At 44.1% G+C, this 12,918-nt stretch overlaps 1 protein-coding gene across 1 annotated transcript; it reads left to right on the top strand.

Moving 5' to 3' along the window:
- Positions 1-3,209: 3,209 nt before the first annotated feature.
- On the top strand, positions 3,210-12,918 carry fbxo31 (F-box protein 31). The gene is made up of 9 exons (XM_083655149.1): positions 3,210-3,699; positions 4,891-4,962; positions 6,563-6,639; positions 7,931-8,098; positions 8,734-8,808; positions 8,990-9,099; positions 9,683-9,836; positions 10,325-10,701; positions 10,961-12,918. The coding sequence occupies exons 1-9, from the start codon at positions 3,282-3,284 to the stop codon at positions 11,181-11,183; spliced, it is 1,674 nt and encodes a 557-aa protein (XP_083511275.1). The 5' UTR covers positions 3,210-3,281; the 3' UTR covers positions 11,184-12,918.

Here is a 12,918-nt window from a genome sequence, read left to right as displayed (position 1 = left end):
TTAAGTTCGAGTTATCCAGGTCTTCTACTAAAGTCGGCGTCCACCAAGCAGCGCTATTAGCCGCTATTATATTGTTTTATGCTGAATAGCCCGCCATTTCCTAATACAATGGCGATCTTAAACTCGCACATGTTTTAACTGAATTTGGCAGCGCGGAACCAAACATGGAACGCAATGAAACATGCAATTTGCATGTCGCGCTGCCAAATTCAATGGAATGAAACGAAACTTGTAGTAGTAGTAGTAGTTTATTTGACACAATGTAAAATCCACATAAAAAAGCTTCAAATGAAGACAGTTTACATACATTAACACATGCCGAGGATTAAGTACACAATAAAGCCAAAGGCTTATTTCCATTGTGATCCTCCTATGTTGGACATAGTGAAGTGTTTTTGATTGATTTGTTCATCCATCAAACCTTTTACTGACAGACTAACTGTTAGCCTAAATATCTTACTTTATTTTGAGGTGCATTAGCCTACATTGCTCAGCCAGAAATTATTCCCACTTCAACTCTCTTTCTCCTGGGTGCGCTATAACGTTAAAATGCACCAGAGGACATCCATCTTATTTGTCCTCAATCTGCATTGAAAATGTGTGAAAATTCACCTTCTTGCAACAGTTGTAGCCTAAAATAGTGGTTTTCAAAGTGGGTTCCCCAGCAAAAAGGGGGGATTAGGCTAATCTATTTTCACTATAATTCCATCCATAAGTAACACAATCACAGAATGTATGACTATTTTGGTCATGGGTTTCATATAATGTCTGATAAAACATCTAGCAAAACTCTTATCAGATGGGGGACCCTGGAACAAAATCTTATCTATATGGGGGTGCGTGGTGTAATTTGTGTTAGTTTAGGGCTCCTTAACATGAGCAAGTTCGATAAACACTGGCCTGGGCTACATCTTCTGCCATAAAAATTATTGCAGTTGAGGAATCTGTCAAGCCAGCACCCAAGTTTTAGGATTGTGTGATTGAATTAAACTGAAATGAAGTTTGATGTTGCCTGTTACAGTGTAGATGGTAAAGCGGTCTGTAGCCTAATAATTTCTATTGATCTCGTTTCCTTGAAGGAGACTGGTGCTGCTATTGAGATTACATTAGGGTATAGGAGTGACATATTTGGGACCCGTTTCTGGCCTACCTTGATGAGGTTAGGGGCGGTGGGTGACTTGCTCAGCTGGTTTGTCTTGGCCCCTTGTATAACCCATTATGCTTTTATAAGCATGTAAGCACCCTTATATGGGTGGTAGCACCATATTATAATTGTCAATCAATAGTATGCTTTGCTTTGTTTTCCAGCTGTGTCTGAGCTTTTGTTTTGTTTGTATGTTGTTAAAATCTGTCTTCAAACTGCAAAAGAGAAAAAAAAAAGGCCCAATTGCCAAGCTCACCAGCCACCACTGCTGTATACCATAATATATCATGAATCTATGTGAATAAATAGATTTATATAAATAGTAATCACAGCCTAATGCATAGAGATAAATCCTGAAACCTTCTCACAACAGTTCTAGCCTAAGCCAGTGGTTTTCAAAGTGGGGTCCCCTGTCCCAGCAAAAAGGGGGGATAATCTATTTTCACTATAATTCCATGCCATCCATAAGTAACACAATCTAAGATAGTGTAGAAGTGAGTAACTAGGCTAATTATAACCATAACAGCACAAATAATTGACAAAAATCTCGAAATAAATATACAGTATTTACTCTGAGAAATGAAATAATGAGAAAAGGAACAATTATTGATGGTTAAAACTGAATAATGACATCACAACAGTCTAATCCTAATGCTAATTTAAAATGAGATTTGGGCGTTTTGGGCAAAAACTGCTTGTGGGTGAGAGTATCAGCAGCAGAGCACACGTCATATTTTCCCTGGGACCGCCTCAGGTGCCAGGTGCTGTTCCGTCCTGTAGTCCTCTCACTGGGTGCTAATGCAATGCTCCTCACTGGGTGGAAAGCTAAGAGGCTTGACAGCATGGGAAACATGGCAAATACACACACACACATGCGCGCGCGCACACGTGAAAAAAAAAAGCCGCACGGTCGCCGCACTAGCTTCCTCCCCTGTTTCCAAGCTCACCAGTGTGTGTGTGTGTGTGTGTGTGTGTGTGTGTGTGTGTGTGTGTGTGTGTGTGTGTGTGTGTGTGCGCGCGTGCGAGAGAGAGGATTTATGACATCACTGATGATATCATCAGTGGGGACAGACAGACAAACAGAGTCCTATCTTCCTTTTATATACTGATGATGATATACAGTAGAAGTGTTATATAGATGCTATTATATCCGCATGTTTATCGGGCCAGTGGCGCAATGGATAACGCGTCTGACTACGGATCAGAAGATTCTAGGTTCGACTCCTGGCTGGCTCGATTCTTTTCTTCCTCCCTTGTTTTTTCCCTTGCTTTGTCTTCATGGAAGAACTACCATAGATGATAATTGGCTAGTATTTAGCCAAATATATAAGAAAATACTCTTTAAGGACAGAATATTATTGTTGTATCCTGACTGACATGGAAATGTCATTGATTGTAATGTTATGTTGGTAAATGTTGATCCAGGCCAGATATAGCAAGGTGTGTTTTGGGACTATAACATGTCAAGATAGGGACGGGTTGCCACTTTTCATGCAGAAAAATAAGGGATGCCCCCTGCAGCAGGGGCCACGGGCCCGAGGGCGGGATGGGGCGCCAGTTGTAGCAAATCATAACTGTTTTAAGAAAGCATTTAGATTGATTGACTGATAGATAACTTTACAGTGAAGATCTAAAGATTATCAGCAATGTGGATGAGCACACTTGTGTACACACTTGATAGCGTTTCATCATGAGATCATAGCTTAAAGAGTAAAGGCCAGACGTGGATCATGGAATGGATGTATTAAAAGAACGACGTGGACCTGGGCCGACCTTGTGTTCGAGACACAAGGCAAATAATGTGTAGCATTTTTAGATATGAGGCAGACTTCACACGAAGAGCAAAAGCCGATAGGCTATATCGTGGGACAAGAATGCATTTGTATGCTTGGAATAAAACCTGACTGTGAAGATGCTGTACTGTTCTATCTATATTACTATGTACACCACGTTTTTCTTTTCTTCAGCGACTGTCGTCTGACGTCACGAGCAACGTTTCCGCCCATGCACGCACGCACACCCGCTGCACGCACACAAGGGCAGCAGGAGGAGATCAGCCAGTCCAGACTGCAGCCAGGGCAGCTGATGATCCATTTGTTGTGGCGGTGATGTAATGTTGCTTGTTTGGTGACTACGGATGGCTGTGTGTGCCAGGCTCTGCGGAGTGGGGCAGTCGCGGAGGTGCCGGCGGCGACAGCGACAAAACAAAGAGGACCAGGGTAGCAGCGACTCCGACATGGACGATGAGGAAGAGGAGCGGATCGTGGGCCGCAAGCAAGCCGACATCGGTGCAGCAGGCCCGGGCACCATAGCAGGGCCGAGTGACGCTTCTCCGGAGTCCTACGGCAGCGCTAATTTCAACAAACTCGGGTTTCTGGATCGCGCAAACACCGGACCTCCAAATCCACAGTCTCTATTGGACTTACCACCGGAGCTTGTGGTGGAAATATTCTCCTTACTGCCCGGTGCGGCGCTGCCAAATGTCGCCCTTGTCTGCAAGAAATTCAGGCAAATCCTCAACACGGAAACCATTTGGAGAAGGCGATGCATGGAGGGTAAATAATGCAGGGCTTGTTGGAGAGATTTGCATGTAACAATTAACAATCAGTGATCGATCAACCCTTGTCCACATTAGAGCCACAGATCCCCATTTGATGAGATGTCTCTCCAATCCAAATCATATGTATGTGTGTATATATATATATATATATATATATATATATATATATATATATATATATATATATATATATATATATATATATATATATATATGATATTATTTAGTCCAGAATTCCATGACTATCTTTATTGCAGGTAGAGTGATAACAGTGAAACTATGATCAAAACAGTCATTATTCTAGATTCTGTAATTCTGTTGCCATCCTGTAAATGAAATAATGAAGTGTAACAATTCATCCATTTGGTGGGAGGAGGAGGACCCCATGTTGAGAACCACCAATGTGTCACCTGCATGTGCAAAAGCCAGTTTTAACTAGCAAATTAATAACATAATTAATCACAACACACACAATGTTAGTGTTTATGTGTCATAACAGTGTTATGACACATAACACTAACATTATGTGTGTCATAACATGCTATGTGTTGTTATGTGGTGCGCTGCTGCGCTCTGTTTCTTGTCGACACCATTTGCACCGGGGCACTGTGCTCTGCTTTGTGTTCCCCTAAAAGCTTTTATATCGATCTGTGCGGGAACCAGATAGGAAATTATGGCTAATCCAGTCTGCTTGCCCTGCAGTCACATGCTGCAAAAATAGACCTGGGCCTGCTGACACTAGTAGGGCCATCTCGGCCACAGGCACATACAGGAGGCATGCTGGTGAAGCGGTGTGTGAGTGAGTCATTCATCTAGTCGTCTCCTCTCCGCCTCTCTTGACTGGAGATTATGCCTGGACCTGGATGGCCACTGGCTGCTGTGCAAATGACAAAGGTGCAAATTCCATGGCTGTTGTCAGATAATAAGAGTAACAGAGAGAGGTCACTGAGTGACTCCAATATATTTGCTCTCTTTAACTGCTATAATGCTTAGCAACACAATTCACATGCTTGCAATATTGAATGACAGAGCCAATTGTTATGCTGCTTGAGGGTTTCATTTTCAATTGAAGCCTATGGGACTGTGTGTCAGTGACTTCTTCACTCCCATGTAGAGATGTGGGATGCACAGCTCTATCCTAACCCGCTTTAAGCCAAGCTTGGTCTCCTTTCTTGATCTTCCACAGAGTTTGGCATGAGGGAGGATCTGCGGAAGATGGAAGTGGGAGGTGTATCCAGCCGGGAGCTCTATGTAAAACGTGAGTTTGCCTGCCAAAAAAAAGTGACCCATGACTTGTTCCAGTCAAGTATTTCACTCATCCCTTCTCCACCAATTGATTGAGTTTGTCTTCTTTATTGTGTGCATCTCCACTTAAGCATGTACCTACCTACATATTTTGCCCTTTGGGGAGGGAAGGGGTTCACTTCTGGGGGATTCACATGACGTCGTCCTTTTTTATGAGATTTAGAAAAATAATAATTTGGCAACACACACTGTTAATAAAACATACTAGCGGGCGACCGATAGGCGTTTTTCAATGGCGATGCCGATATTTAGAGACCAGGGTAGCTAATGGTTGATACGTATAATGCCGATATCATGTTGTTGTTGTTGTTTTCCTCCATCTGATAAAATACACCAATTTAATAATAACAAATGAGACACAAAATGAACATTTATTGAACACTAATGTTATTGTCTGCATTGTCTCTGTTCTGCACTCTGTCTGCAGTGCACTCAAAAAACCTCAACTACGGTAAATAAATGTCCACAGGGCTCGTAACTAACTTATTCACCACCTTCGCAAAACTGTCCCAAAGCATATTTTTGTATGTTTGTTTGATTACGTTTGTTGACAGGCTTGGTTACCAGCCAAATAGCCAATCTAAGTGATCAAAGACATTAAAAAATATTAAGTTCACTCACACTGTACCTCATTAAACACTGTGCCAAGTTAGCTTGGTGTATTATTGACACAAGGGGAGCGCTAACATCGATCCACAGCAGCCACGCTGACAAGGCTGCCAGCAGATGTGTCTGCAGACATTTTCATTTATCGACCTTGTGAGCGCAGGCATCGGCCCATGCCGATGATCTCAAAATGCCGTTAATCGGTCGACCACTAAAACACATACCATGCAGACCGGTGTCACCTGTTGGATCTTTGAATTGATTTTCTTTTGGCACACTTCTGTATTCACTAGACTCCTCATAGTAGTCAGCTGAGCCTGTCTGTCGGTGCACTCTACACATACCTGTGTTGTGCCTGTCCAGGTGTCAACCCTCGGGTGAAGTCTGGTCGCTTTATGAAGCTCCTTCCTGACTACGAGCACATGGACTATAGAGGCGTGTACATGTACTGTATGTACTGCGCCTCTCGGCGCTAATTGCCCACAGCATGTGAGGTTGTGTGTGTGGAAGTTCTATTCATTTAGTGTGACCATCTGTATCTTGCAAGCAGATGCTTTTGACAGTGTTCTGCATGCTGTGTGTGAAAAGGATTTGTGGTGATTCTCCTCAGCACCATTTTCTTTACATTCAGTCTAAAACGGGAGTTCAGAGAACTTTTGCTGTGTGTGTTTTCTCTCACAGCTTGGCCGACAGGCCGACAGGCTGCAGGGCTGCGGTTAGTTTGCACTTTTTACACGTCCCAGACGGAGCCTGTCCACTTTAAAAACAGGCGGTGCCCTCATTGGATCCGTAGACGAGCACCTCATCTCAATTCAAACAGCATTATGTGTTGGTTATAGCGTTTGCTCTTGTGTTTGAACCATGCATGGCATTGCACACAGGCAGCATAGCATCAGGGTAGCAGTGCAGAAACTCACGAGCTCTGGCTTTGTGCTCTTGTGTCGCAGTGCTTCACCCATACAGACATATCTTGGGCCTGTGGCAGCCTGACATTGGCCCCTATGGTGGGCTGCTCAATGTTGTGGTAAGTACAAACAAATCTTACACAAGTTTGCCAACAAAGACTTTTTTTCATTGGTGAGGGCAGTGATGCTGGATCTCTATTTGTTGATCTCTTTCACAAAAAGCAAATAAAGTGGGGAAATGAGCACCATCTACCTGCCAAACGCTGGTCAGCCACTTTGGCAGGCAACCAAACATAATTTTTAAGATCATTTCTCTATTTGGCTGGTGAAACATTGAAAGTGTTTTCATTTTAGCAAAATCAGCGTCATCTTTGACATAACTTCTTAAGACTCCGGTGTTTCCCCTACAATTGGAGAGGAAAAATTGAGAAAAAAGAAAGGGAAAAACCCCCCCACGTTCATTCAAATCGATAAGCATTTGCTTTTGTGAGCTTGCATCCCTCCCTGTAATGTTTTGCAATAAGTTACACAGCTTATTTATTCAGCAATAAATGAACTTTATTACGCCATCCTCTCCTTGTGATCACTTTGTTTTAAGTCTTGAATATACCAAGCAAAGCAAAATATGAAAGCAAATGTAAATTGTAGGCCGCTTGCTTGCTGCACCATCTGACCAAAGCCGACCATGCCAATATGCCATCCCGCGGCGTGCCATGTCGGTTTAGGGTTTTGTTTTCGGTGGGTACCACCAGGCCCGAAAAAAATTCTAGGGGACTCACTTTTATACAAACATCTGCTTATAGTTTTATTACATTTATTCTTTATCCCCACCCCCCTTTACCTACGTTTTATCTCTGTTTTATGGGTTTGTTGTATTTGGTTTTATTGTTTTACTAGCAATGTACCCGGCGTTGCCCGGGCTAAATAGGCACAAAGCAATACAACTGTGTCTTTTGCTTGGCCGGAAATTATGGTGGTGTCCAGATGGTTTCCAGGATTATACAACCTGCCTTGATCGTCCCCGGGTCATAACCCACTACCATGCAAAGGTTCAGCCCAATCTGACCTGGGGTGTGGGCGTAAGGTGGCCTGACCTGGGGTGTGGGCGTAAGGTGGCCTGACCTGGGGTGTGGGCGTAAGGTGGCTTCCAGGATTTTCCAGGACCTTCCAGGTGGTTCGGGGGATTGATGACCTGGCCATGACCTTCCCCGGATCACAACCCACCACCATGCAAAATTTCAGCCCAATCGGTCTGGCGGTGTGGGCGTGTATAGACAACAGACACACAAATAGACAGACAACTTCAACTTTATTATGTAGAAGAAGATTGCTTAATCTTATTTACCTCTTCTATCCATTTACTTGTTGCTTGTCTGGTTTTTATTGGAACTCTTATTGTTATTGTTACAGGTGGATGGGCTATTCATCATTGGCTGGATGTACTTGCCGCCTCACGACCCTCGCGTAGAGGATCCGATGAGAAGACGGCCACTCTTCCGCATCCACATGTGGGAGACCAAGACGGCCACTGTGGAGTGCATGTACGGACACAAGGGCCCTCACAAAGGAGACATACAGGTCAGTCCCCGCCCCGGCCCGCACAGCATGTATGCATTGCAATTTGTATCAGGGTTCCCACGGTCATGGAAAACCTGGAAAAATCATGGAATTAGTCAAATCCTTGAAAGTTTGGGAAATTAAATAATGCAATTTTGTTTTGTGTAATGACATTAATTGTTACAGTAATCTTCTGTGGATAACCTTCTACGTAATTTAACATAGGACACAGCTCTTTATATTGCATTTTAGTGCTGCTTGTATTTTATATTAATATTTTTATGGAAAATTCATGTTTTATTTCAATAGCTTCCATGTAATGTGATGCAGTGACTGTAAAGCACTCCAGTCCAATATAAAGAGGTGTGTCCTATTTAACCAGTGTAATCATAATTTTTGGTATTTATTCATGGAAATTCTATTATGTATCCTTGAAAAGTCATGGAAAAGTTTTGAAATTGTATCCATGAAAATGTGTGGTAACCCTGGGGTATCTTGATATTCAGGATGCTACTTACCTGTGTGCACCAGAGCAACGGGCTTTACAGAATTTTGTGGATATTTGTTGTAGTGGTGCTCTAATGTGAGGTTAGTACCATCATCTAAAAGTAGGTTGACTCGTCCTCAAATTTGTTTCTGTGATGTGCTACTTTTAGACTGTGAAGAAGGATGAATTCTCAACCAAATGTACCCAGACGGATCATCACCGCATGCCAGGAGGCAGGCAGGAGGTGAGGGGGCAAGTCAGGAAACTGTCATTATCTGCAACTTGTTAATTATGTAATTATTGTGCAATATTGCTTAATCATGTTTTTAAAGTCCATGTACTTTGATAATGTTGGAATTCAAAGGCAACGTGATCAGCTTTCTGTGGTGTGGTGTGTGTGCATGTATGTGTGTTTATCTGTGTAGGAGTTTAGGACATGGTTGGAAGAAGAATGGGGGCGGACGCTGGAGGACATCTTCCATGAGCACATGCAGGAGCTCATCCTCATGAAGTTCATTTATACTAGCCAATATGAGTATGTGTCCCTCTTTCATACTTTATTTATACCAGTCAATATAATGGCGACAAGAATGGCGTGGCATCTTCAGAAAAGCACGATTTCTCTTTAAAAGGCACGAGTGAGGATTTATCAATAACATATAGATGCTATGGCCTTGGTAGCGACTAAGAGTGCTTTCACACTGCCACCCAGGTCCCGTTCCCGAGCTCACATGTCCCCAAATTGACCCCAGTTTCGGAACGTTTGATGAGTGTGAACGTTGCGTTCCGTTCCGCGCCTGGGCACACAACAGAGAACCATGACAGGATGCACTTGAAAAGGTGGTCTGGGGAGCGCTTTGGCGTGCGCGAGCACGGGACACTTGCAAGTGTGAAAGCCAACCGTTCTGGAACAACATAGACAACACACGGACGAGGATAAACTCCAGGCATAGTTGATGACGCAAGTGCACTCTGTTCCGTTTCCGAGCACGGAAGATATGTTGTAATATGAAAGCTGACCAGCGGGGGAGAGGGGAGGGGGGGGCAATCGTTCCCAGGTGCGGAACGGAACGAAAGCAACCCTAAGACGCGTCTTTGATATGCTTTGTTGTTGACAGTAACTGCTTGACGTACCGGAGGATCTACCTGCCTCCACAGCTGCCCTCCGACTTGCTGCGGCCCGGCCTCTTCAAGGGCACCTATGGGAGCCACGGCCTGGAGATTGTTATGCTCAGTTTCCATGGAGCAACCGCAAGGGCCACTAAGCTCACAGTGAGTCCCAATACTTGGCAACTCATGGAATGGCAATTTGACCAATAGACCCTTCTGACGGGGGCCATTTTGTGTCGAAAAGGCAGGGTAAACACAGGTGCAAGCAAAACACTAATGAGGGTTTCAAACTTCCATCATTGGAATTTGGAAACCTGCATTAGTGTTCGGCTTGCACCTGTGTTTATTCTGCCTTTTCGACACAAAATGGCCCCTGTGAAAAGGGTCTATTCTGCAAGGTTTGCTAACAACTGGTATTTCTTGGCCTCGTTATAATAATAACAATATATATATAATTATTTAAACATATTAATTCATATGCATCATGAAGATAGCTTTTTGATTAATCATAAAATAGCCCTGAGCTTAGTGTAGAACCGTGCCGTGTACCCATTGTCTTTGAATGGACCATACGGGGTTGGAAGATGTAGCACTGTCCCACGTGATTAAGCTGCTAGTTGTGCAGACTGTAATGTTGCCCCTTCCGATAGGGAGACCCCAACGTTCCTGCAGGGCAGCTAACACTAGATGTGGACCTGAGCCGGCCCGTGGTGCTTCCAGACTTGGAGCGTCAGCGCAGCATAGAGGAGCTGTCGCGTCTGGTCCAGGCGGTGCACGAGGAAGTACAGAGGGAGGCACAGCAGCAGGCCAAGGGCACTTCCACTGCCCCCGAAGACGCAGCAGGGGGTGCCTGTGATGGCCACAGTGGAGCGGAGGGGGCGGAAGGGGTGGAGGCGGGCTCCCGAGTCTGTTCAGAGAAGTGCCAGCCTGGCCCCATCAGCAGCAGCTCCCCTGAATCCCAGCCCTTCATCCTGCCCCTAGGGGTTATGGCCCGCAACGAGGTCTACCCTCGCACCTGCAGGAAGTGGTGAGTAATGTCTCCGCTAAAAGAGCTGGATAATGCATAGAAACCCACAGTGTACTAGAGCAGTGGTTCTTAACCTGGGGGTCGCGACCCCCCTGGGTGTCACCCTAGTAACAATCAAATTAAGACAAGTGTGGACAAATTTGGCACCCCTAGTGGCATGGTGCTCTGTGCAATTGCCCTGTCTGCCCCGCCCACACGCCAGCTCTGACAGTAGCGGTATATTGGCTGATGGATGTGTGTTGATGTTCCTCTGTTTCAGCTTCTATGGGACGGGTCTGATCGCCGGGCACGGCTTCACCAGCCCAGAGCGCACCGCGGGGCTGTTTGTGCTGTTTGATGAGGACCGTTTTGGCTTCATCTGGCTGGAGCTGAAGTCTTTCAGCTTATACAGCCGGCTGACGGACCACCTGGCCCACGCTCATGCCCCCGACATGGAGCGCTTTGAGGCCATGCTGTGCAACATGCAGTCCTGGACATCCTGATGCACCACGCACACGCACGCGTAGAAAGATCCTCCGTCCACAATACACTCATTACACACAAAGCACCTCTGTTCCTTCCCCACTAACTGTTACTACCACCTTAGCGGACCTTAATCTGCCAGATTCGATCTATATAGGCTTAACGAACACGGGGGTTTTACTGTCTGATAAAGCTAGTTATGTCACCGTGGCCCAGAACACTCGCAGTCGCATACATGCACTTTGAATGGCCTCCCCCCAGTGACTGTTTATCACCTGACCACAGTGCGACCTCAATATCTCCGGTGAAGCATGATAACGGGTCACATGACATAAAAAATGTCTCCTCGCCATCTTTTTATTTATTTATTTATTCCCAGCAGGAGAAGAGGAATGATATCTCACACCACTTATTATGAATCAAACTGTATGTGCCTCTTGATTCCAAAATGTACACCATGTCTGTAATTCATAGTGCTTGAAGAAGAAAGAGGTGTCCTATACATGTATATTCTGCTCTGTGGTACCATCATTAATTCGATGCCCAACATACTGAACTGCATGCTGCGGTTTATTTAGATCTAATCGCATTACTCTTGCAACTATTATCACAACATGAAGATGTTTCTGCAAAGCAGCATGCCTTGCTCTTGATTTACGTACTTTCTTGCTTTAGGGGCGTCACAGAATTTGGGGGGGAAAAAAGACTGCGTCTCAGGTGTTTTTTCTCTTTGCCACTAAGTCAATGAAAGTATACCAGAAACAACCATTTTATTGGTATCACAAAACTGGCCATGTGCATAATAAAGTTACATACACTTTCTTTCATTTTCTAACCACTGACAAGTAAACGTATGCTGTCTTATCACTGTAGTCACATCAGCTGGTTTTTGGTAGACTGATATCTTGTTGCCCTATGAACAGGATCTAGACAGATATCTTTTGACATGGTATATGTTGGTACATGGTCCTACATGTAAGATTCACTATTAATGTCACCACCCTATACAACACTATGTAATAAATCAGAAAGATGTTGTGATGCAATAGAGTAACCTAACCAATACGTGAATAAACTATCAAAGTACAGTATCAAAATTATGACGTTTCTGTGCTTGTATACTTGGCCTAGACCAGAAGCTTCTTTTACCTTTGAAATGTATCACATTTGTTGTCTATTTAAAATGGCTGACATGCAGTTTGCCTGGCTTTATACCTGCAAAGCTCTCCCATCCGGTCTTCCAATTCATTTGGAACTTCTGGCTAGCTAACCATGATACAACCTAGCAGCTCAATCAAGGTGCATCTCCAAGCACCGACTAAGTGTCTGTATGTCTCATCACGGCCTGATGGTGGTGGAGTCCAGTAGCTCTCTTACTCCAAGTGCACTTTTCTGGGCAGCATTCGTGAATCATTCAAAACCACTGGCCAGCACTTTTGTATCAGACTGCAGCTTTACTAACATTTGCAAAAACTCTGTGGATAAGTAATATAACGAATATTAACCATGTCTATAAAGGTGTCGTAGACTAAATTTTGTGTCGCATTTGATTCATTTCTGCTTAACTTTGTTTTATTTATGTACCCTTTCCTTCCTATCTGTAATCCCTCTGTGCTCAGCTGTTGAATGATTTGCCTTTGAAAGGTTGTGCTTTGTACTACTTTCAATGCCGTAGGTTTGATTTTGTGGGAAACTTAACAAAATTTGACCTACTGAACTGCTCACATCTGACTTCAGGGAGCTTTTCAGCTTAAG

The sequence above is a fragment of the Poromitra crassiceps genome, assembly GCF_964638095.1.
Source record: "Poromitra crassiceps genome assembly, chromosome: 18".
NCBI classification, from domain to species: Eukaryota; Metazoa; Chordata; class Actinopteri; order Beryciformes; family Melamphaidae; genus Poromitra; species Poromitra crassiceps.
Note: the sequence above shows the minus strand (reverse complement) of the source record. Positions and strands in the feature narration are given on the sequence as shown.